The sequence below is a fragment of the Gobio gobio genome (assembly GCF_949357685.1).
Source record: "Gobio gobio genome assembly, chromosome: 13".
NCBI lineage: Eukaryota > Metazoa > Chordata > Actinopteri > Cypriniformes > Gobionidae > Gobio > Gobio gobio.
The window spans coordinates 36,167,016-36,191,473 of NC_137106.1; the positions used below are offsets into that span (position 1 = coordinate 36,167,016).

Here is a 24,458-nt window from a genome sequence, read left to right on the forward strand (position 1 = left end):
AGCACAAATGACTTGTCAGTAGCCCGTTTCTCCGGACATTTTTCCAGCACGTTATTTTTGCTAAATCTTTTTAACCCTCATGAGTGTCGGGATACAGATAGATGGGGATTACACGTCTCATACCACCATCCTCGCTTCTCATAACTCTGTCCACTAAAGCAAACAGCGAGGTTCGAGGTGCACTTCTCTGAGATGGAGATAACATCTTTCTGTTGGATAGAATGGGGCTTAAGAGGAAATAGAGGAAGTTGGTATAGAGCGACGTTGTCAGCAGTCCTATCTCCAACTCACACTCTGAGCGCTTTGTTGAGCCTATGACATCATTTCTCACAAAATGTGAACTGGTCCAACCATAAACCTTGTCGGAGTCCAATTTCACACACACAAAAAAAAATGTTTTTTTGTTTGTTTTTTACTTAAATAAAATAAGGTTTTACAATCACTACATATACAGTGGTGGCCAAAAGTTGCTTCTGGCCTGGGAAAATTGATATCACCCATTATTAAAGATTTTGTAAGCATATTGCATGTGCTTGGAGTAAATTGTTTTGTCATAACACAATAAACCATGCCAAATTGTGCATACATCATTTTAAAATAAATGAACATGCAAACACAAGAGAGAACCAAATATTAAGCAACTGATTATGTTGTAGTAAATGTATGAATATTTCCTATGGAAGCTTGTTTAAAAATATTTTGAAAGATAATTGCAACTTTTTGCAAGTCAGAAAATTATGACAGTCAGAATTGCAAGATATAAACTCGCAATGGATATAAACTCGCAACTTTATATCACACAATTCTGAGAAAAAAAGAAAAAAAATCGCAATTACCTTTTTTATTGTTTTTATTCTGTGGAGGAAACAAGTTTCCATATTTTCCTGTAAATTTTTTTTTTTACTAAATTTTTTTTTAGTCAGATACATAATTAAAGTTTAGTGTTTTGTTCTTCCCTTATGTACAGTATATATTCCCCTCATATTTCGATGGTTTATTTGAACTTGTAGAGTCATTATAAATGTTTTTTTTTTTTTAAATATGGTTTTCACAACCACTGATGTACACCGATCAGGCATAACATTATGACAGGTGAAGTGAATAACACTGATTATTAGTGTATATACATATACACATACACATATATGTTCACACATACAGGAGAATATCACAGGTAAGTATGATATCAGTTCGTTTTTATTATTACAGTGAGATCTTTGACATTAAACATCAGGATCACTGGTAAGATGTGTTGTAGGTGAATTATCATATACTTGTAAAGCTCATAAACTCCCCTGTTCCTCTGATGTCTGATATGAATTTCTATCAAACTGCATCTCGGGATGAGGCTTGTTCATTAAAGCTGATAAAGATCCATCTTGTCTGCAAGCGTCGAGGATCAGGCATATCTATTTGAAGAGATGTCTAAAACGAAACTGGGTGTATATTGAATTAAAATAATAAGCGAATAAAAACAGACAGACTGAAGGTTGCTTTCATTCCTTTTTATAAGCAATTCCATCAAAAAGCAGAAGATTCATGCTGCAGATTGCACCTGTACAAAAACGTGACCAGCCACTAAAAAAAATGCTAGTAGCTGAGAAAACAACCAGAAAGTTAAGAGAGGATTAAATTGAGAATAATTGTAATTAGTTGTGCCGAATAAAGCAGGAAAAGAATGCAGCTTCCAAAACGTCCTTTATTTACATCAGTCTGTACGTCAATCAAACTCTCATTCAGGCTTTGTTTTTCCCCATAGCATAAGAAACCATGCCGACTGCCGCAGTATTAACATCAAGCGATATGTTGACAACGTTTATCTTCTTCTCTCATACATCTCTCAGTCTTTTTTGTGTTTCCTTTCTATTCACATGACCTAGCGAAAAGAGGCGAGGTCTTGTTCTTGAACATCAAAGCGCATTAAGGACGATATTCGTTTAACATTGCACTGCATATCACACAATGTATTCGTTGAACAATCCACAGATGCCGAACGATGAAACGTTTCATGACTAAACATGGAAATTGCATGTTCTCTCATCTCCCATGATTTGGCGATAGGTGTTTACAAAAACAAAACAACAACTATCATATATAAAGAGGAACAAAAGTGAAATATATAAGTATATTTTATATATATGGCATGAATTTAGCTACTGTACAATTTTAATGCATAGTGCTTTGCAGGCTAAATAAATTATAGAATATAAGCATCTCTGTCATACAGGCCTCCTGAGGTAAAAAATAAATAATATCCTTCATTCATTACATTGCCAAAAGCTCAAAAGGGCAGCAGGAATGTCGCTCCCCTTTGCTTTGGCAGGGGCAGGGAAGAGGAGTGAAGCGGGAATGGAAAAGCGTATGAAGTCTTTAGTTAGTACCGGAAACAGGCTATATACTCATCTATAAACGTTTAGAGCTGAAACGGTCTCAAGCACCATATATATATACTGTATATATAAACAGGTTTATACTGTACCAAAGTGTCAGCACACTGACAATGAGACCACATAGAGAGAAGGCAAATGACCAGACATATGCACCAATCTGATCTGGAATGCAATACAACAGACTAAATTCAACGAGTTGTAAGGGAAGTTTTTCGTTTGCAGACACCAAATACTTCCAAATTTCCAAGAAGTTGGCATGCAGAAAAAAGCCTTTTTTTTTTTTCTTCTTTTTTTTTAAAACCGATATTAAAGATCCTTGTTGGTCCTGCCAGACTGAGGATTCTTCTCGCCTCTCAACCGTGACACGCTGGAGCGGCCCAGCCCGAGGCGTCACACTGCTGAAAATGCCAACATAACCGCAGGGAACGTGAAAAATCAATGAGCCAATGCCAGAATCATTCTTCTTGATATCGTGCTGTGCTATTTCATTGAATATGAAACACTCTATGTGGTCTCAGTGTGTCCAAGAATACAAAAAATAATATAAAACACACGTAACAGTTCATGTTGAATGTGACTAGTGTATGACAATACAAATACCAAGACAGAATCGAAGAGATTAAACGCACAATTTAACAAGCAGTGTTTTCATTTTCTTTTTCTCTTTACTTTTTAAACTTTTTTTTTGTTTGTATGCATGTTTTTTTTAAGCTAGCACCATCTGTACACAAATATGGATTTTTTTTGTTCTCCATTGATTTCCAAGATATTGAAGTGTTCACAAGGCACTTGTCGTCCTTTTTGTTCTGTTTTTCATTCATCTCCTTTAACGATTTGTTCTTTTATCCACATATGGTAATATAGTTTGTTCACAGCGAGCGAGCAAGCCATTTTCCGCAAACAATGACTCCAAAGTTCCAAGGTGCTCATCCAGCTATGTGGGACAACGTTTTTCTTTTTCATTTCATTAACTCTCCAAGTCCAGCGTTACCTGTTCCCCACCGAAATCCATTTTAGAAAAATATTAAGCCTTTATATTTTCCCATTCATTTCAGCCATCATTCTAGTGATGAACTTTGTAACTTGCTCACATACACCCTGCTGAGCCTTTTCCACTTCCAATTGTCCATAATACTTGGCAAATCTTTTACCGTCGCCGGCAGGTGATGTCAAAGCATGTGATCATCATCAGATGAGCTTTGCAGAAGTTGACCCGGTTCTCCAGTCGTTCCGTGACAAACTCCAGAGCTTCCAAGTACTCCAGAGAGTCCACTTCAAATGTCTGCTGAAGGTCAACTGCAAAAGTGAAGGAAACGGATGTTGAAACACACACAATTTTACAATGCCTGCAGTTTCCGCGAACATTTACTAAATTCGCCCTATATTTGATTATATGCACAACAGTAGCATAGCCACGAGGGGGCCTGGGGGGCCCTGATATACATGTCTGCCCCCCATTTTTTTTAAAGAATTGTAGCCTACGCTGTCTATCATTGTCTTTGTGTGTGAGAGTTCATTAACATACGGTGACAATGGCGGATGCACAATATTATGCTTTTTCAAGAAATCACAGAAAGATGAGCGAGAAGGGGAAAAGTGGCATCGAGACAGCGAGTGAAGCGACACCTGAGACTTCCCATTGCCAGGACACGCATATTTAATCTATTTTTATTTGTATACACTCACAATAAAAACAAAAACATTGTGCTATTATAAAATAAAGAAAACAAACAGGATGCGCTTTCTGCCATCTCGGTTTCCTTTCCTTTAAAGGGATAGTTCACCCAAAAATGAAAATTAGCCCATGATTTACTCACCCTCAAGTCATCCTAGGTGTTTATGACATTCTTCTTTCAGACAAATAAAATCTGAGTTATATTAAAAATGTTCTGGCTAATCCAAGCATTATAATTGCAGTAATAGTTGCTCTGTTTTTGAAGTCCATAAAAAAATGCATCTGTCCGTCAAATAACGTGCTCCACGCGGCTCCGGGGTGTTAATAAAGGCTTTCTGAAGCGAATCGATGCGTTTGTGTTAGAAAAATATCCATATTTAAAAATGTATTTCATTTTTTTCTATGGCTCTGCATCAGCCGCCCCCGCGCTATCACTTTCGGCGAATAAGGTCAAAATACATGCAAAATACCGGCGCGATCATAGATATATGGGTCAAAGACGAAACAGGGGTTTTCAAGCATCAAAAAAATAAATGTGTAATACAGCTTTAAATTTTGTTTTTTCCTGTACATTAGAATGTGTCCTGTTTGATTTTATATTTTCTTAGCAAAAAATAATGACTATCACATTTTTTACCATGATTTACAGAAGACACCCACTAAAATGTCATTCAGTGTAACAATATTTATGTATCAGAAAATCTTATTAGGCATATTTAAAACAGGAATCATTTGATGGCATATTAAAATACTCTATTTAAGTATCAATGTCCAGCCCACAAATACTAATTAATTGTAATTTTTAAATCTTTATACTTTGCCACTATCCTTCAAACCACTAGGTTTACCCATTTGCCAGCAAGAAGTTTTTGTAAGGAAGTGAAAATCATTTAAAATATAATAAAATTTTGTATGATCACATTATTTTATATATTTTAATGATTACAGGTTAGAATAAGTATATTGTTTAATTTTTTACATAAATATATCTGTTACACTGAATGAAAAAAGCATTGCCCTGAATGACGAAACTTCTACTTCAGCTTATATTGCAGGCCATAAGCTGGCCATCTATATCAAAAAGTGAGCTTGACCAGTAAAGTTAATCACAATTATTCACAACATCTACTTATTTTTAAAAAATTCTAACAATATAAATGTTTTTTTGGCATTTCACTGAATGACGTGCGGTTTTGTAACTTAGGATACCACACCATGAAAAGGTGGAATTATCAAATATTTAAGAGCAATGAATTCACTTTTCTGCTGCACCACATGGTCTTCAGGGGGCCTTTTGATGATGTCACAGACTGTCCAATGACTATATGTTTATTATATGATTTCAGAATGGCTTCTTGATCCTGTTACACTGAATGATCTCTTACAAACTGGATTGTCGGGACAAAAGTCCCCTGGTTATTTAAATACTTAAAAAAATAAGTAAGACATAGTCCTTTTAATATAACACAGCCAACACATATTTGAAAATGCCAAGAAAACAAATATACTTTTTTACTTGTTATTTTATACATTTATTTAAAGATGTAATGGCAAAATCAAAGTCCGGACCATTACGCTGAATGACAATTTTACACTTTGGAACATTATTTCCCCTAAATGTTGACATTTTATTTTGACAAAAGTTATTTGAAATAGTAAAGTAGACAGTTTACTTGCATTTAACCTGTTTTTTATGTATATAAAATGACTTTTGTAAACATAATTTGATGCGGACACCAAAATTGTGACGTCTCGTCTTTGACCCACATACATAGATTCGTCATTCGTGCCTGTGCGGATCGGTCGAATGAGGCATCTACATATATATATCTTTGATCACGCCAGTATTCTGACCTTATTCACCGGAAGTAATGGCGCTGGGAATACTAGATGACATTTGTCTGATAAGAGGTAAAAAAAAATAACAAATACTGTTCGGTTTCTCGAAGAAACCGATCGTTTCGTGTCTTAAAACATCAATGTGTCGCCACGAGCCGCATGGTTTAATAAGGATTTGTATGTCTATGTGTTTTTACTCTCATTGCTCTCATACTCTAAAATATCCCCATTGACATGCATTATTATACGGCTATCACACTTCAACGGTTGGAGTTAAAAATCTTCAGTTGTGTTCTACTGAAGAAACAATCTTGGATGTCCTGGGGGTAAGCAGATAAACATAAAATTTTAGTTTTTGGGTGAACTATCCCTTTAAGTTTGTGGAGCGCATCACAAAAACTGATTTAAACTCAGCTTGTAGGCTACTACGTGTCGCACTTGTTTTTTCTTTAATTTTTGATCATCTGTATTTAAGTGAAATATATTTTGCGTATTTTTTTTCCTTTTATATTTTATCCATCCTAGTCTAATTCTAATTTAACTTAATTTATCCCTCCCCCCCCAATTCTGGCAACGCCACTGATCCATACTGTATATTAATGTTTTTCATTTTTTTGGACAAGAAACGGTTGAATAAAGTGCCATTGATGTCAACCCAAAATGTGCAAATCACTTACATTCAGTGGTCCATTTCTCTGGCTCCAGCATCAGATGTTGTTTGGTTTGCTCCAGTTCTTTCTTCAGCCAATCATACTTGGCACGTACCTCTGAGATTCTCTGTTGCCGATGCTCCAAGATCTTCAGTTTGGCACTAAAGTATACCACTTCCTGGGGGCACAACAGCAATAAGTGAGACATTTATCTATAACATGTTCAAGAGAACTGCTGTTAAAACACTCTGCTGCTCTCTCTTACCTTATTGCCTACGGTTCGCCTCCTCTGTAAACGTTCAACATCATCAATCTCATAAACCTTAATCTCAAAAGGTTCAGCTAAACCCCTCTGTGTGGGCCGGAGGGGACCGTCCACCCAGCGTACCCCTGGACTGATGACCGGCTTTCTTATGGGAGAGGTGGTGTCCAAGGTGAGGTTAGGGATTAGGCGGCGTCTCTGGGACCCTGCGGATGAAACAATGTCACTATGTAATCACATTTTATCAATCTTAAATTTCTTTGTAATTAAGCCAGACAAAAAAAAAGGGCAAAATTGTCACCGTGTGGAGCCAAAGTTTAACCTACAGCACTGCTACCAATTCAGAGCCACAATGAAAAAGACCACTGAGATAATAGCCGGAGAGCATCTTATCTGACCAGTCTGGGAGAAAAAAGTCTACACTGAGGAATTTTCCAGAAGTGGTTCCCCTATTTGCATAGAAATTGACAGAAATGTATATGCTATCTGATTTGGAACCAAGGAACAAGGTAATTAATGTGTTTCAGCGTGTCATTTGGTCTGAAAACAGCACCGAAAAGGTCAAACTTTCAGTCTTCTCTCATTCCCTCAGAGAGAGAGAGAGAGAGAGAGAGAGAGAGAGAGAGAGAGAGAGAGAAAGAGTGCTCTGAGTTCAGGAGAACATTAAGAATGGCAGTTGATGTACATTTTAACTGGTTGTGCTTTTAAATCTATCACCTTGCAAAGCCTTTTACAATGCTGATTTTCTTTGTGGGTTCAGCGTGTACTGGTCTAGCTGTTATGTCTGTTGTTCCATAGCCAGGATTTAAATTTTCAGTGTTCCCACCATGCAAAGGTTTGTGGTGCTGAGAAATAGGGTAAAATGATTTGCCTGAGGAAACGGGAGAGGAGGTGTGTATTCAGGAATTTAGGCAGCACTAAATATTCAAAGACCACCCACAGCTAAGTTTGGCAACTGCTATCAGATCATCCAAGCTTGTCCAAAGGGAGTAAAGCTGTTTAAAAAGTTCTGTTGCTTCCAACTATAATCTGGAATGAGCCCTACAAGCTTTGTAGTACAGTAATTTTTTTGAGCACAGATCATTAGGGATTACATTAAAAGAAATCTTTCTATTGTTGAAATGTAGACAGATGAATGCTACGATGAGCCATCAAATGCACTTTCCAGGCTTGAGAAACAGACTATTCTCAAACAAGAAAACAAATGTAAAAAAAATAAATAAATAACCAAGTTCACAGGAGTAGACATTTTCTACTATTGCACAACAACAAAATAGTGAAAAAATAAATGTATTTTTATGTTGATAGGATTTTGAGTATAAAGAATCTTGCTTACCTGTATTACCTCTTTTCTTTGAATTCTTTAGGCTCCTGCGACCGCTGACAGAACTGCTGTTCTCACTCATCGAGTCCTGAGCAGATGACGTGCTTCCTGTGGCCTCACTGTCTCGTATCATACTCTCATAGCCACTGCTGCCACCACTGTGGTAAAACAATGCAGTCTTTCCCATGGCGGGAGGAAGCTCACCACTTAGCACGCTGCTGTTGTCACTGGCATGCCCGCTACTGCAACGGTGAGGCCTTCTTGGGGCAGTGATCTTACTGTAAGGTGAGGGTAAAGTATGGACCACTGGCCTTTCCTCTCCTTGGACTGCTGCTCCTCTCTCTTCGGTGTCTGAAGCTCCTCGTCCTTGGGTAGTGCGAGAGCTGGCGCTACCTTGTAGAAGCTCAGAGATTCGTCCATTCACTGCTCTTAAAGGTAGCTTAGATACTAACCCTGTCCCCCTGTTGCGACTTAGGGACTGGGTTGACCATGAATTTTGATTCTGGTTCTTTCCGTTGGGGGGCAAACTTGAGCTCCGGTTTACTGACTGTGGGAGGGACTTGGTGGAGAAACTTAGGGTCTTAGTACTAGAGGTTGATAAGCTTCGGGCTTTGGGGCTTGCCATAAGGAGTTTGCTAACTGCAGAGATTTTGGATTGACTTGCTTTGGGTGACTGTGGTACATTGTTGTTGCCATTTTGTCCATTGGTAGGTGATGAGAGCAAACCACGGGTGATGCTCCTACCTGTCCTTGGCATTGTACTGTCTTTTGTGACTCCTCCTTTAGAGCCCAGAGAAGTCAAACTCTCAGCTCTTTCCAAGGATCGACAGTCATAATATATCCCATGGGACCGCCCTAAGGAATTGGTTCTGTTTGCTAATTGTTCAAGTTTGGCACTGAAAAGTCTACTGCTCTCTACATTTGGTCCTTTATGTTTTCCACCCAAGTCTTCAGGTGTGCTACCAAGGAAAGATAGATGCTGGTTTGGGGTCTGAGCGTTTCCTTGATTATGCTGTGGGCTTGCTCGATTCCTCTGGTCAAGGCTAGACTTCCTTACAGGTGGTAATGGCGGGATTCCTTTCTGACGAGCAAAGATACCTTGCCTCCCAACAGAACTTCTTCTTTCGAGTGTGGCTCTTGGACTGCAAGGAGTGGAGGTGGTAACCCCAAGGCTTTTATACTCTCCACTCATGTAGCGGTATGTAGTGTCTTCCAGATCATCCTGCTTCAAGCGATGCCATGCACGAGGGAGGCTACCCGTTCTGAAGATGTCTGCAGAGTACACCTGAGTTATGCTTTCAGATGCATTAAAAACCATCTCGCAGCCATCCACCACCCGGTTCATGGAATCAGGGGAACATGCTGCTTCACTACTTGAGCTGTGCTTGTCGACTTGACATTTCCTTTTCACAGATTCAGATGTTCTCTTCTCTGATTTGACATCACAGATCATGTTCAGAGGCTTGGTCTCTACATTGCCCTCTCTTTTCATCCAAGGGTCATCAAAATTGATCTCACTTGAGATTGGAACAGGTGGGGATTTGGGATCATTGACAGGAAGAGTTTTGTTAAGTAAGTTCTGCACAACTATTGGCTTAACAGCAGCACATGGGTGAGTTGTGATATTGGTCTTAAAAGGAACATAGCCACCTAAGTTTGAGGACAGTTTGTGTTTTGTAGTTGTGTTTTTGTCATTCACTGTTGTATTGGAATTACTCTCTTTGTCTGTCGTCTGTCCGTTTGACACAGGGAGACCTTCAATGTCACCTTCTTCTTGAATTTCCAAAAGTCTGTCTTCAGCTAGTGCCTCACCTTGTCCAAAGCACTGCTGAGCAACAAAGCTATGACATGACTGGTCACCATCACTGCCAGCACTCATTTCACTCAGCCATGAGCTGATTGAGGACCGACGACTAGCCTGGACGTCCCCTTCTATCCTGCTGAGAGGCAGGAATTTAGCAATGTTGACTTGTGAGATAGTGGCAGTGGTAGTGCAGGGAGCAGTGGTGTAATGTTCTAGGTCTTCACTTATGCTGCTTATGATACTAACAGGCCTTGAACCAGATGCCATGGCCTGCACCGAACAGTCACTGTTAAAGCTGATGATACTGGTTGGTCTGCCATTTTCCATCATCCCACTAATTGTCAGCTTTTCCACTAGGGTGAACACCAGCTCATCCTCTCCATTGGGTTCCAAAGGATGCTTCAGCATAACTGTGGCTGTGGTGTCCTTCACATCTTTTTTATTGTCCAAAGGCAGCTGGGGAACATCGTCACATAGTGTCTCAGCCGATCCAATGCTATTGGTGGATGAAGATCTCTTTAATATCTGTGGACTCATCCCCACCGGAGAGGTTCTAGACTCTGGATTAAGCAAAGACTCGGTAGATGACTTTCTAGAGTCTAAATTAAGATTCTGTGAGGAGTGAGGTGGTGTACCAGGCATAACTCCTTTCTGGGTGTACACTTTGCAGCGTTGAGAGGGAGAGGATTGTGGTTTGTACTCTGAGGTTTTAGTAAGACTGGCAATTCCCAATCGAGGGGAGCCCATAGGACGAGGCTTACTCTCACTGCTGCTCCCACCACTGATGGATTCTTTGCTGTCATGTAAACTGGAGCTCTTGGCTCTCTGAAGAGGGGTTAGTTGCCCAATACCACTGCTACCAGTCACACTTCTGCTGCTGGAGAGTCCACAACTGCCTGTTGAACACTGTGTCAGGCTTTCAATTATTGACTGAGCGATCTCTGCTTCTTCAACCACCTCACGGATCTCCTCCAGTTGCTGGTCAGAAATCCTCTTGGGAGAACTAGATTGATGACCCCCTTTAACGACTTGACCATGGCCAGCCTCGCATTTGGCAGCTCTGTTGGCAGGGACTTCTTCAAAAGGAAATTCCGTAACTTCTTCTCTTCCATCAATACATTCCAGCCTCTCTTGTAGCTCAGCAAAAGTGTTACACTTAAGACAGTCCTTCTCCTTTTTACCGGTCTCAGCACCTTCCTCTGGCAAAGGTGGAAGTGACTGAGGAAGAATGGTCTGCAAGGGTTGGACAGACTGTGAGGCCAGAGCTAGTGGGGCTACAACCTGTTGAGTTGGTTGTGTTGTCAAAGGAGCCATGCCAAGATCAGCTTTATTTTTATGTAGGGAGGGGATGATAGGAACAAACTCTGGAGGACCTTCGTTGTCTGTTAGCTCTTTGTCTGAAAGAGCTGAGCCATTTGGCCCCACGTAGATAACTGTGTCACATGACTGCTCACTGCTGGAATAGTCTTCAGGGTCACTGGAAAGGTGTAGCAGAGGCATCTCTGAATCAACAACATTTCTAGAATGGATGGATCTCAGTTGTGTTGGGCGACGCATTCTTCCTTCCTCACATGAGCTCTCACCACCAGAAGAACTGGATGTGTATTGCTACAAAAGAAAACATTTTACAGCATTTTACTAAACATGAAATACAATGGTGAATCTATTTAAACTAAAAGGAAGTTCAATAAAATGAAGGACATGGTCATACCACGCTTACTTTAGCCTTCTTCTTCTTCAGCCTAAGAACACGAGAGGCAATTTGAAGGGTGGAAAGTGTCTCTGAGAAGTTGTTGGGTGACGAGGAAATGTGGGCTATCATGGTGGTGCGACAATTCATGTTTCCCAGGGACTCTCGTAATAGCATGGTGAGTTTGCTATCTCTGTAAAAAAAATTGCATTGGTTTATTTGTGCAGAATGCCAATTGTATAACCAGATGAATAACAGGTAAGATACATAAACTGTAAGATGAGTTAACCCTTTCAGAAACCTTTTAGATTCATTTAAAATCAAGACTTTTGAACACCTTTCACTGAATACCCGCACCACTTTTAGTAATTAGTCTAATCTTCTAATATTACCCTTATTAATAATAAGAATGGATAGAACCTTTTTGGGTAGGGGAGAACGGGGCACAACCTAACGCTTTTTGACTGTCTCAGTTTGTGTAAATCCACTTGCAGTACATTTGCAGAGTATTTATTTTTTTCTCACATAAATTTCACACGTCTAGTACAATTATGTGGTTTTGTTTCATTAATACAGTGTATATTTTTTTCTTGATTTTCCCCCGAAAGAATGGAAGTGAACTGTGACAACATGCCCCATAAGTGGGGTACATTGTAACATGACCAATGACAGCTTAAAATGTAAAAAAATATCTGTGACAAACTGAAATATTTTCAACATAATGGAAATATAATACAATTATTAACTTTCTAAAATAAAATATAAAAATGGCATTTTTTAATAATTAAAAATATACCAATCTTTGAATTTGACTACAAACACATCGCTAAATACAGCTATACAGCATAGTTCAAAAAATAATAATAAAAATGAATAATTTCTGAACATTGACTCTCAGTCATTATTCAGCCTTTTGCTCATGGTTTCTCAAAAGAATTCATAAAAGTATAAAATATAATAGCATATATTCTATAGCATAACGCAGTGTTACAACGCACCCCACCTGCGCAACTAGGATTTAAACCGTGGCTTGTGTCTTCTGCTGGTTAGATCAGCATTAAAGAACGATCTCAACTGTTAAATAACAGACTGTTTAATATCAGATTTGTCTTATTTTAAATAAAGACAAAAAAAACCTTGATTCATAAAACCCCAGCTCCCAGACAGTCTCTTTTTAGAGAGCGAGAGAGAGACTTGGATTGGCATTTCCTGTTCTGTCTGCCTTCCCTATGGCAACCATTAGAGGTGACATATTAAGCTGCTTTTCAAGGATGAGTCAGCTAGCATTACGATATGCACATACAAGTTCAGTTCTCAAAAATCACTGACATATACAATAACTTGAAAATATTGTCACACAATACAGCAACAGTGTACAGTAATGTGATTACAGTGATACTCTGTGCTAATTTGTTTAATGTCGGATGATGTGCATAAATATAGCTAGTGAAGTGTGTAGTCAATCTTGAGTGGTTATTAAGACCACATGGCTAACTAGGCATAAATTATACAAGCATAATTTACCAACCATGATGTAGCAAAAATAAATTTATCAGAGATATGCCATTAAAGCTACACTGTGTAACTTTTTTAGTCTATTCTTAGCTAAAAACACTTAGTTCTTTCAAAAATATATGTGCTCATTAATGTATATTTACTTCTTTCAAGTAATAAAGTATTCTCTTAAGTTTATAATATGCCATTGAAAATACATAAGGTAATGGGATCTAACGGTGGTCGCCATGTTGCCCCTCCATCTTGAAAGTACATTAGCCAAAGAGGGACATACCCGTAATTTCAAGCTTCGCCTTTCGCGTTTTAACCGGTTTTAACACTGTGCGCGTCAACTTGTTCAGACTTGTCTGGTGCATGCGCAGAGAGTTTTCATCTCAGCAGCTGCAGTAACAGAGTTATACGGAGTTTTCCTGGCTTGTTTATTCCTCAAAAGTCTGTTTTTCCTTGTGTGGTATTTCTGTGCGTTAATAACTCCGTAAGTAATAATAGTTATTGTCATTGTGGATGTGTTTCAGAGTGTGTCATCGCGTAATTCAGTTGATGTCACCTCAGAAGTATTTTTGTGTCAACATACAATAGCGTAATGCTCACCTATTTGAATAGTCATTCAGTTATTAACAATGTTTATTCGTTTATAGAAAATATTTGCTTGTAATGTATGTTGATGGAAATATGTATCAGGTCTGATCGGCATATTAACACTTGTTATACAGAGCGCACTGCAGTGCTAAACCTGCGCACACACTTTTGTAACCGGACACCGCTTGTTAGCAGCGGCAGCTCCGCTCCTTTTAATGCAGCTGCATTTAGCGCCTATATGTGGTACAATAAGCTCTGGTTTACGGTTACATTATACAAATGTAACTTATAAGTAGGGTTGGGAATCGTGATAAATTTTCCGGTTCCGGTTCCGGTTCCGGTTCCGCCTAACGATTCCGGTTCCGATTCCGGTTCCATTAAAATTATTAAACAAATAGTGGTAAAGGAAAAAGGCACAATACGCAACTCAAACAATCCATTTTGTGTTTATTACTTGCTCTAAAATGTATTTACAGGTTGGCAATGTCAAAAAAGTCCTGTACTGTACATATATTACAGTATTAATTAAGCCATTCTTGCAACACATTTTTTTTCAAATGAACACCTCTGAAATTGTCTTATTACATTTTATCTCTCTGTCTCTGAATAAAACCAAGTTATAAATTATATTTATTAGTTATATTTATTAATTAGTTATATATTAATTTAATAGTAATTCAGTTATTCAGTGAACTTGTAAATAATAAATTGCAATTCAGCATTACAAAGCTAATTGTGCCTAAACGCTTACCTAAACCATGGTGACTCAACGGTTGACAAATATTTATATATACATATATATACATATATATATACATATATATATATACATATATATATATATAATATATATATATATATATATAATATATATATATATATATATATATATAATATATATATATATATATATATATATATAATATATATATATAATATAATATATATATATATATAATATAATATAATATAATATATATATATATAATATAATATAATATAATATAATATAATATAATATATATATATATATATATATATATATATATATATATATATATATATATATATATATATATATATATATATATATATATATATATATATATATATATATATATATATATAGGCCTTTCACTATAAATCTGGTATAAGCCCTGTGGCACTCTGTGCTGTAGCAAATGTTTTGTCAAATTGCTAGTGCAGCCTCCTTTGCATGTTATTAACTTTTCACGTGTTACATTTTGCTCCATTATCATTCATTCTTTGGAAATGAATCCATACTTGTGACTTTCTCTTCGCTATGCTGGTGGTCAACGAGAAAATATCTGACGCAAAACCGTAAATGTGTAGCGCGAGGGCTTCAGGCTGAACTGCGTTGCACTCCTGGAAGCGATATTCATGATGAGGTGAGCCAGGGTTGCCAGGTTTTCACAACAAACCCGCACAATTGCACAATCGTTTCAACCCGCGGACATGAAACACAGCCCGCGGCAACAGTGGAAAACGGGAAAGCTTGAAAATCACGGAGTTGGCAACTCTGGCTGTCACTCGCTATGAAAGGATACGCTTCCAGCGCTTCGCACACACATTGCACCAGAACCGTTTTCGGAACCGAAACTTAGGAATTTCGCGCGGTTCTGGTATTTTTCAAAAATCAGTTTCGGTTCTGCATAAGAACCGGTTCTCGGTTCCCAACCCTACTTATAAGTATAGTTATACAGTTCTTAACTGTGTATATTCTGTCATGTCATTATCATGTATATTTACCATCCTAATTTGTTCTCTCACAGAAACCACATTTATGTACATATCCATGCAAACCTGTTTATGCCTTGCAATTGGATGACTGAATAAACATTACTATCATCAAAGTTCACTCTGGATTAGCTGCAGTTCTTTCTAGCCGAATAATTAGGCCAGTTGAGTTCCAACCATCCCACTGCGCACAGAATATCCCACAGGCACCGTGTCGAATGTGGACGAGGTCGAACTGGAAGCCATATTAATCTTGGACTAAATCGGCCACCGTAGGAGTTAAAACGAAATCGGAATTGAACAGAACAGAAACTAAAATTCACTGGATGGTCATATACAAGTTCACCACTAGATGGGGGAAAATATCACACAGTGTAGCTTTAAGATAACATTTACCCCTTGGCAAAATATGTAAAGTGTTCCTGGTTATTGTGCCCTAGACTGAAAAATGCATTGTAGTGTAAAATCAACAATTAATATATACAGAATTGATAAATTCAGAATTCAAAACAATATTCTAGATTTGACATTGAATTAAAGAGATTAAAACAGCCAATTAGAAAGATTAAACGCAGTTAAAATATTTTTTAGCTCTTATTAAATCACTATCTAAAATTAGTGACTTTATATTAATTTATGATACATACATTTTAATTCAATTTATCTTGTGCAAATGTTGCATTCCTCCTAAAAGGCCGTAAACCCTAATTATATCTTGGCTCTCCAGAGTGGATGAGCCTTAAACCCCATGATGCTTTGCAATGTAAATTCGCCATGATTAAATTAGGGAGCCATGGCATAAAAATGCAAACGTGCCTTGAGGGAGCTGAATGGAAGCGCTGCAAATTTTTAGGAAAAAAAGCTGGTGGAAGATGCGCAGCACCTTAAATGAACATGCTGCTTAAAGAAATAAAACAGCAGTTGCAGAAAAATGATCAGTGTTAAGAATGTTCGATGAATCCCAGTGAATGTGAAACTGCATCTGTCTCTATGGCTGCTTGGCACAAGCTAATTCACTTAGCTATTACCCCTGAGGAGCGATAAAGGTTACATTCTCTCTGCAGATTCAACGTAGCATTAGAATCCACTAATAATTGCTCACATCAAAGCCTGGAAAATGTCAGTTTGTATATATTATTCATATGAGGTGTGTTCGTGAAGAATTAGCAGCAGAGATATTAAGCTAAACATGTTACATCTTTAATGAGTCGAGCGAATTCAGAATGACTTCACCCATCACAGTATAATTGCAATCTTGTCGTTGAGGTTGCAACATATCCGTCTGAAAAGTTTACCTCAATGTGTTTTTGTTGAGATCATATTATGTGAGCAAAGTGAAAAGAAAAGGTCGTACTTGTAAGGGATGTGCTTGCTGCCGTTGACCAAGGCCAAAATGACGTTCCCCAGGGCGGACAGAGAGAGGCAGAGTCCTGTAGTGCTGTCACGAATCTTGCTCAAAACCTTCACACAGCTGCCCAGGTCGATGAGATGCAGTCGGCTCCTGCCTCCCGACACTAAGCAAAAGAGCCACACAGTCAGATTCCCTTAACAGTTCAACTCTAATAGGCACATGTTCTTCGTTCATCATTCTCTCAACTAAGATATGATATATTTCATAACATTCTACTTTAGGCCTATAGGCCAATGGTTCAGACACCATTGTGACAATTTTAAGTGACTTAATTGAAGTAATTGATGCGTTACACAGCCATAACTAAGATTGATTTTTAAAAGAAATTAATACTTTTAATAAGCAAGGATGCATTAAACTGTTCAAAAGTGACAGTAAAAAGAGTTATAATGTTACAAAAGATCTCTATTCGAAATAAATGCAGTTCCTTTGAACTTTCTATTTATCAAAGTTTCCCCCAAAATATAAGGCAGCACAACTGTTTTCAACATTGATAATAATATGAAATGTTTCTTGAGCACCAAATCAGTATATTGGAATGATTTCTGAAGGATCATGTGACATGTAAGCAATGCCATCACAGGAATAAAGTACATTTTAAAATGCATCAACATAGAAACAGTTAGTTTAAATTAATAATATTATTTTAAAGTAACAATATTTCACAACATTACATTTTTAAACATTTATATAGCCACTTAAAAGTAAGAAAATATCAAGCTTACAAAGAAACCGGATAAGCAACAGAGTGTATAGAAACTTTAAATATAAAGGGCAATGTAAACAGTCAAAAACCTCATAATGACCATCTAATTTGATTATGAAGTATTATTGGAACCTGTTGGGAGACTAATAAAGAGAAATGGAACTTATAATGACCCTATATTTCAAATGGCAATTATATCTCTATGTGTTTCTATTATGCAAGTTAACCTTCGCCAAGGAAACATCTAGAGTGGATTTCATGACTCTGCTTAAACTAGCTTCATTATACACAGTTTTGGAGGTAATTCAAGTTACTCAAATACCCTAAAAGCCCAAGATAACACATCTGGTTTTACTTTCTGTTCACTCTTGGAAGAAGGAAGGACTCATGCCCAACAGAATATTTTTGTGAAAAGAGAAATTAGCACTGTTCTCCAGAAATAGCGAGCTTTAGCATGACAGCTTTTAGATCAGATCCTACATCTCACATTAACAACTGCAATTTTTTCTGTTATCACACCCCTCTCTAAGATTATCAGCAACAGACTATTTATAAACCCTGCTGGAAACATTTGGAAGTATAATGAGAAGGTTTGAAATCAACCATGGAATAGAGCAGATACTGCTGTTAAGTCTAGCACAGCTGATCACCAACTTATTTTGTTGTTTATTTAGCTGTTGTTTTCCATCATAAAAGTATCTTAACTAGCTTAACTGGCAATGACCAACATTTTAGAAACCTAAACAATAGATCACCGATGAAAAACCAGTTGAAGACCCCTGTTGAGTCTCTACTGAAACTGTATCTAGCCTATAATGATACTCACTTCCACCCTTGCCGGTCTTTTCCATTCGATACTGGTAGATGTGTAGGGTGAAGAGCATGTGAGAGTTACGGTGCTCCTCTTCATCACAGTCTGGTTTACTGCTGTGTCGCGAAGCAATGGCAGCGTCCAAGAAGAAAGCGGCCTTCTCAGCCGTAGGAGCGCGCAGCTCACTCTGATTCTGTAACTGTGTAAAAACGCAAAGGATGCAAATGTGAGGTTTATTTAGCTGAGAAACAGTACTGACTCCGTACTCCAAACATTATTATCAGCATCAGTAGCTAAGTTGTTTGGTTCGGCTGAAAACTGCCAGAAAAATTAAATTTATTTTATTTTATCAAGTAAAAAAAAAAAATGTAGATAGAGAAATTTTTTCTAGTTAATTTTGTAAATATGTAAAATAAAAAGCATTTGTTAAATAGTGTGTATCATATACTACAGGGGTTTTCAAACTGGGGTCCGGGGACCCCCAGGGGTCCTCCAGAAGGTTCTAAGGGGTCCCCAGAAAATTTCAGAGAATAAAAAGACAAAGCAAAAATGGTTAAAGTCTACCAAACATTTTCTAAAAGTTTCATTTCTAAATGTTTCTCTCCTTTCTTGCCGTATACACTTTCCAGAATTGTATATGTTTGCTTTGTATCTTTCTAGTGTGTTTTTCTCACTCTAGTCCCCTTTATATTGCTCACTGGGGTTCTTGAGGCAGTACATAAGCTGCTTACATACATTTATTGTGAAAGTTGCTTTTTCAAATAATTTTTAATTGAAAATGTTCTTCTTCAGGTTTATACATGCAACATTAAGTATAGCCAATTTAAGCTTGGAAACAACATGTTGTATTTATAATGCCACACCTACTATTTAACAGTTTAAATGTTTTTTCATACATAAAAATACATGGATTTTAGGAAGGGGGTCCCTCATAAAAGGTTCATCATATTTGGGGGTCCTTGGCATCATAAAGTTTGAAAACCCCTGATATACTATATACATGGGTTGGACAATAGTAAAACACCTGGTGCCCTATTTTAATGATCGTGTCCGAATCCACTTTTGTTTTTGTGTATAATAGGGCTCCTGGTTTTAGACCACAAGAATGTATTATTATGGTGTAGGGCCTCCTTTTGCTACCAATACAGGATCAGTTCATCTTGCGAATGACAGATACAAGTCCTTCATAGTGGTGAGATGGATTTTGAGCCATTTCTCTTCTGTGGTCAGGTCCCTATGTGATGCTGGTGGAGGAAAACGTTTTCTGACTCACTCCTCCAAAGCACTAGACTGGGTAAACCCAGCCTGATCTGCCCGGCGACTTGATTTCGCCCTGCAACTCAGTCTGGAAACCGTACATTCATTTCTACTGCTTCCGTTACACTTTTGAGGGAACTAATCACAGACTGGCTTATCCACCTGGCCCGCTATTGGCGGGTTTAACACAATGACGGATAGAGAAGCGATGGGTTGTTGCCCGTTGATCACCCCTCTTGTGGTCTGATTGGTTAAAGGACTATCCAATTGTGTTCAGAGTCATTTGAATAATGCCCGTTTATCACGCCTCTTGTGCAGTATAAAATACAGAGCAGACTCCCCAGACCAATGTTCAATCTTAAATTGAGCTTGGTCTGGTGATAGCCGGACAACCAAAGCACCCAAAAGTGGCTCAAAAATATTTAGATCTAGTGACTGTGCAGGCCATGGAAGATGTTCAACTTCCCTTTCATGTTCATCAAACCATTCTGTCACAAGTCCTGCTGTGAGTATTGGTGCATTATCATGCTGATACACGCCACCCCCTACAGGGTACATTGTTTGCACCATTATGTGCACATGGTCCTCCAGAATGGTTCGGTAGTCTTGGCAGTGACATGCCCATCAAGCACAGTAGGGAATGCCATGATATTGTAGCTCAATCCATCACTGATCCACCCCTGTGCTTCACTGTTAGGTCTCTTTGGGGCTTCTCCACACCGTAACTCCCTCGGATGTGGGGAAGAAGTGAAGGTGGACTCATCAGAGAACAATTCATGTTTCACATTGTCCACAGTCCACTGTTACTCCTATACGGACATTGTCCTGGGTCTCGATACATCATAAAGACTTGCTGATCTGGTCACAGATGAGCCAGTAAGATACTCACCAACAATTTGTCCTGTTTTGAACTCTGATATGTCTGGATTGCAATATTTTATGTGTTTCAGTTTCATTGTCCAACCCCCGTATATAGGCTCTACCCACCCTGCTCTCGAAGAAACCAGCATCCGTCAAAAAAATCTGTCAACCACTATTAACAGTACTAAAGAAAATTTAAAAAAAGTCACACTGTCAGCTCAGTTATGTCTTAAAATCTAAACAAAACAAATCTTCTGTTTGTTTTTGGGCAGTAAAGTATTTCCATGTCAGCACAGCCTTGGGTATTACGTCTGAAGCCTGCTCTGTGTGATAAGGCTGACTGTCATAAAAACAGGAGAAGAGATGAGGCCATTACAATCCATTGCTGTGAGGTATCAGTCCAAAATGAGATTAGTGCAGATGTCTGAGGATTACAGAGACAGGGGTTGTCTCTGCTCCACTAATCCTCTCATCATGTATTAGCATTTCACCCAACAATGGTATCTTTATTGGTAGTTGATTGTCATGCTTTTTTTTTTTTTTTTACACTGTAATCTGGGGGTATTCCAGGAAACAGGCAAAAAGTGTGCCAATATTGTAAAAAAAAAAATTCATTTCAAATCTGTGACCATCTTAGAGTGAATACGCAATGAAAAGAAAAGCATGAATCTTTGGCATCATGTCATAAAGGATCTTAAAGCCGAGGTGTGTAATTTCTACATCACTAACAAAGAAAATAGCAAAATAGACTGTTTTCAAACTACTATTAAAAATACTTTCCGGTAATTGAAATAAAGCTGGAATCAAATAAAATATAAATATCAGAAGAAAAATGTGAAATGTTGCCTTGGAAACCAGAGCATGTGAGCGAAGCGGAACGGTGTGAATTTTCTGCTCTATGACAGTGCACTTTGCTTATTCGTCGAGTTATGATACGTGTGGCTTTAAAGCAATATATTGTATAAGCAAGCAATCCAAGGTTAGCTGTGCATAAATGATTTTAATGCACGAGGTGGTGGCAAAGACCCACCCGACGAAATGCAGGTGCATTCAAATGTTTAATGCACAGCTAACCTTGGATTGCTTGCTTATACAATATATAAGCTATTATTTCCAAGCTTCTACCATAGTCATTTGCCAGCATTGACAACTTAAAACTATTATTGATGTTTGCAAATTAGATATTTTCATGAATTACGGCTTGTTAGATCTACAATTCTGCCCGCTTTGAATCAGACACAGAGATAAAGTAGTGCGTAATATTTCTTTAAATTAATGAATTATACCATTTTTTTGAATGCATGATTGAGAGAGAGAAAGAGAGAGATGAGAGCTGTGTGTGTGAATTACCTGCCTCTTTTACCTCTCTATTAACACCAAAGCTGTGAGTTTAATTACTTCAAACCAGCGACGTTACCCCCTCATTGCTGAGAAATATAATATAGTAACTCAGTAGCAAAGCTAATTTATTAATGAATGTTGCTGGGTAGTGATGATAACAAGTTTCTGTGCTCCTGAATGTTTCTGTGTGCGCAGCACGATCTCAGAGAGACTTATGCATGTGTGTGCTTCAGGTGACGCATGGGTGTGTGCTTCAATGGAAATAGTACATTAATATAGAACGGTGATTAAACTGACTTGGAACTACCTGTGCATTAAGCGGCGGTCACACTAGACTAGACACACTGTCACGGTTGTGTTATGACGCCACACTCTGCGGCGTCTTTTTTATTCACATGAATTCAACATATAACAAATATTAATACATTCAAAATGTAAAATCTACTTATCTTTACTGCAAAATATGTTCTTTTAACTCAGCCAAAAGTCCATGCCACGACGTATACAATCTTCTACTGGTCACATGTCTTTACGTGATGCGAATTCGCAGTTCAGAGTTCACCAAACTTGAACTTTGGAACGCAGCGAAATGTGAAACTTCTCACATGAGCTTCCATTTCCAGTCTGACGCATTCACGTGCATATGAATGGAAGTCAATGGAAGGGAATGTGTAGTGTGACTGCCCCTTTAACGGTTTTATTGCACACCTTACAACCAATCAGAATCGAGTATTCATACAGTCCGTGGTATAAATAAACACCACTGCAGATTCATTTAGGTGTTGATAGGTGTAGCCATAGAAATGGATAATTCCCAGTCCAAGGACCTGAACCTGACCTGTGTTGTGATCGAATCTCGAAATTCATGGTGTGAACGCAGCAAAAAATATCGCTATATAGAAATATTTCTTTAAAAAACTAATAAAAATGCCAAAAGCACATAACAAAAGTACAACAATTTTAAAATAAAAGCTGAAACTATAAAAAAATAAAAGCTAATTCAAAATATTTATAAATATTATATATAATACTAAAATATATCTGGCCCCAAAACCACACATTGGTTAAGACAATGTTGCTCTTTCATAGTGCCAAAGGGTTTATTAAAATGGAATAGAAATTTTAACATTGTAAAAATTACACACTTCACCTTTGATGTTACTAATGTTGTTTCCATCATAATGAAATTTGATTTTTTTTCTTTATAAATTTTTCACAGTATTTTAGCATCAATCAGTGATCATAACCCCTTACATGAACAATATGCTATATAATTAAAGAAATGTGAACATTAATGATCAGAATGACTATTTTACCTGCATGCCGCAGATAGGGTCCTCGCAGAGGTAGACTCCTGGAGACTGGCCGTCCTGCAGACTGCCTGTCGCCACATCTGACAACAAGTCTTTCAGGTTCTCGTCTTTTCCCCAGACCTCCACAGCCGACACTCGTACGGAGAAACGTGCACCTGTCTTTTCCTTGCACTCGTTGATCAATTTGAATAGCCAGGAGATGGCACACGGGATGATCCCGAAACTCTGCATGGAATCGTCCTTGCCAATCATAGTGTAGGATTTGCCTGCAACAAGACCAAGAATCAAGTTGACGATGGATCGCTTTGCATACAATCATATTTCTTGCATTATGAATGACTGGCAAGCGTAGAGTGGAATGGTACAGTAGAAATAGGTCAGGTGCTAAAAGCCTAGCCATGGTGTCTGTTTGGCCTCAAGAGCATTACACCAGTATGTGTGGTCTATTTCACACTTTCTAATGTGATATTTAGCTTCCAGACCAGCACTCTGGCATAAACCACAGTGACAGATGTCACATACACGCTACACCAACACATTCCGATACAATTAAAAATCCATTACAGCTGGAAAATTGACAAGAATAATGTAATTGTGCTTATAAATACAGCCTGGAAATGTACCGTGCCTAATCACAAGAATGTTTTGTCTGCCTTAAATGGGTTCTTATTTCCAGAAAAGCCCTTTGTTTGACAGTACGCTGACATTTGCCATATGTCATAGTGTGGTTGAGTAAGCCCATACGCCATGTGGGCAGCACTGGGCATTAAAAGCAGGTTCACCCGCAGGACCAGAACCGGAACAACAGCCTGTTGATTGGCAGCCTCCATGGATTCATTTCTGGACATTGCCCTCCACACAGTCATATGCATAAATACCCCTGCTGTTGACATGAAAGGGGCCACTAAACAAAGCCATATGTCACAGCACACATTCAGACCAGATTTAACTTCAAAAGGCGGATTCCTCTAGTTTGGGTGGGTAAGGGAGTGAGAAAGAGAAACAGAAACAGAGATGATACAGTGTCTGCTGAAATAGGCTCATTTGCACGGTTCACAGTGATTCAAACAGTTCATAAATACAAGCCAATCCTGCAATGGTGCAGATGCAGCAGATTAAAGATTTATTCATGATTTAATATAACGCACATGGGGCAGATTTGTCATACTTTCTGATGTGTTTTTTTAAAGATTATTCTATTTAGTAAAACTTGGAAATATTTAAGGAGGTGTTATACTATTGTAGCAGGTGCTTCATTGATTTTATCCGCTG

General features: G+C 38.1%; 1 protein-coding gene across 3 annotated transcripts in view; it reads right to left on the reverse strand.

Moving 5' to 3' along the window:
- Window positions 1-1,680: 1,680 nt before the first annotated feature.
- kif26ba (kinesin family member 26Ba) overlaps window positions 1,681-24,458 on the reverse strand; it is a 140,377-nt gene continuing 117,599 nt past the window's right edge. The window contains exons 8-15 of one of the 3 annotated variants that reach the window (XM_079832268.1): window positions 23,190-23,452; window positions 18,430-18,613; window positions 16,841-17,000; window positions 11,665-11,827; window positions 8,153-11,552; window positions 6,820-7,022; window positions 6,582-6,732; window positions 1,681-3,686 (exon numbers count right to left, since the gene is read on the reverse strand). In XM_079832268.1, coding sequence (XP_079688394.1) covers window positions 3,538-3,686; window positions 6,582-6,732; window positions 6,820-7,022; window positions 8,153-11,552; window positions 11,665-11,827; window positions 16,841-17,000; window positions 18,430-18,613; window positions 23,190-23,452 — 4,673 coding nt within the window. In that variant the 3' untranslated portion in view covers window positions 1,681-3,537. Of the gene's footprint in view, window positions 3,687-6,581; window positions 6,733-6,819; window positions 7,023-8,152; window positions 11,553-11,655; window positions 11,828-16,840; window positions 17,001-18,429; window positions 18,614-23,189; window positions 23,453-24,458 lie in introns of all 3 variants that reach the window. The other 2 variants (XM_079832269.1, XM_079832267.1) reach the window with 2 other exon arrangements.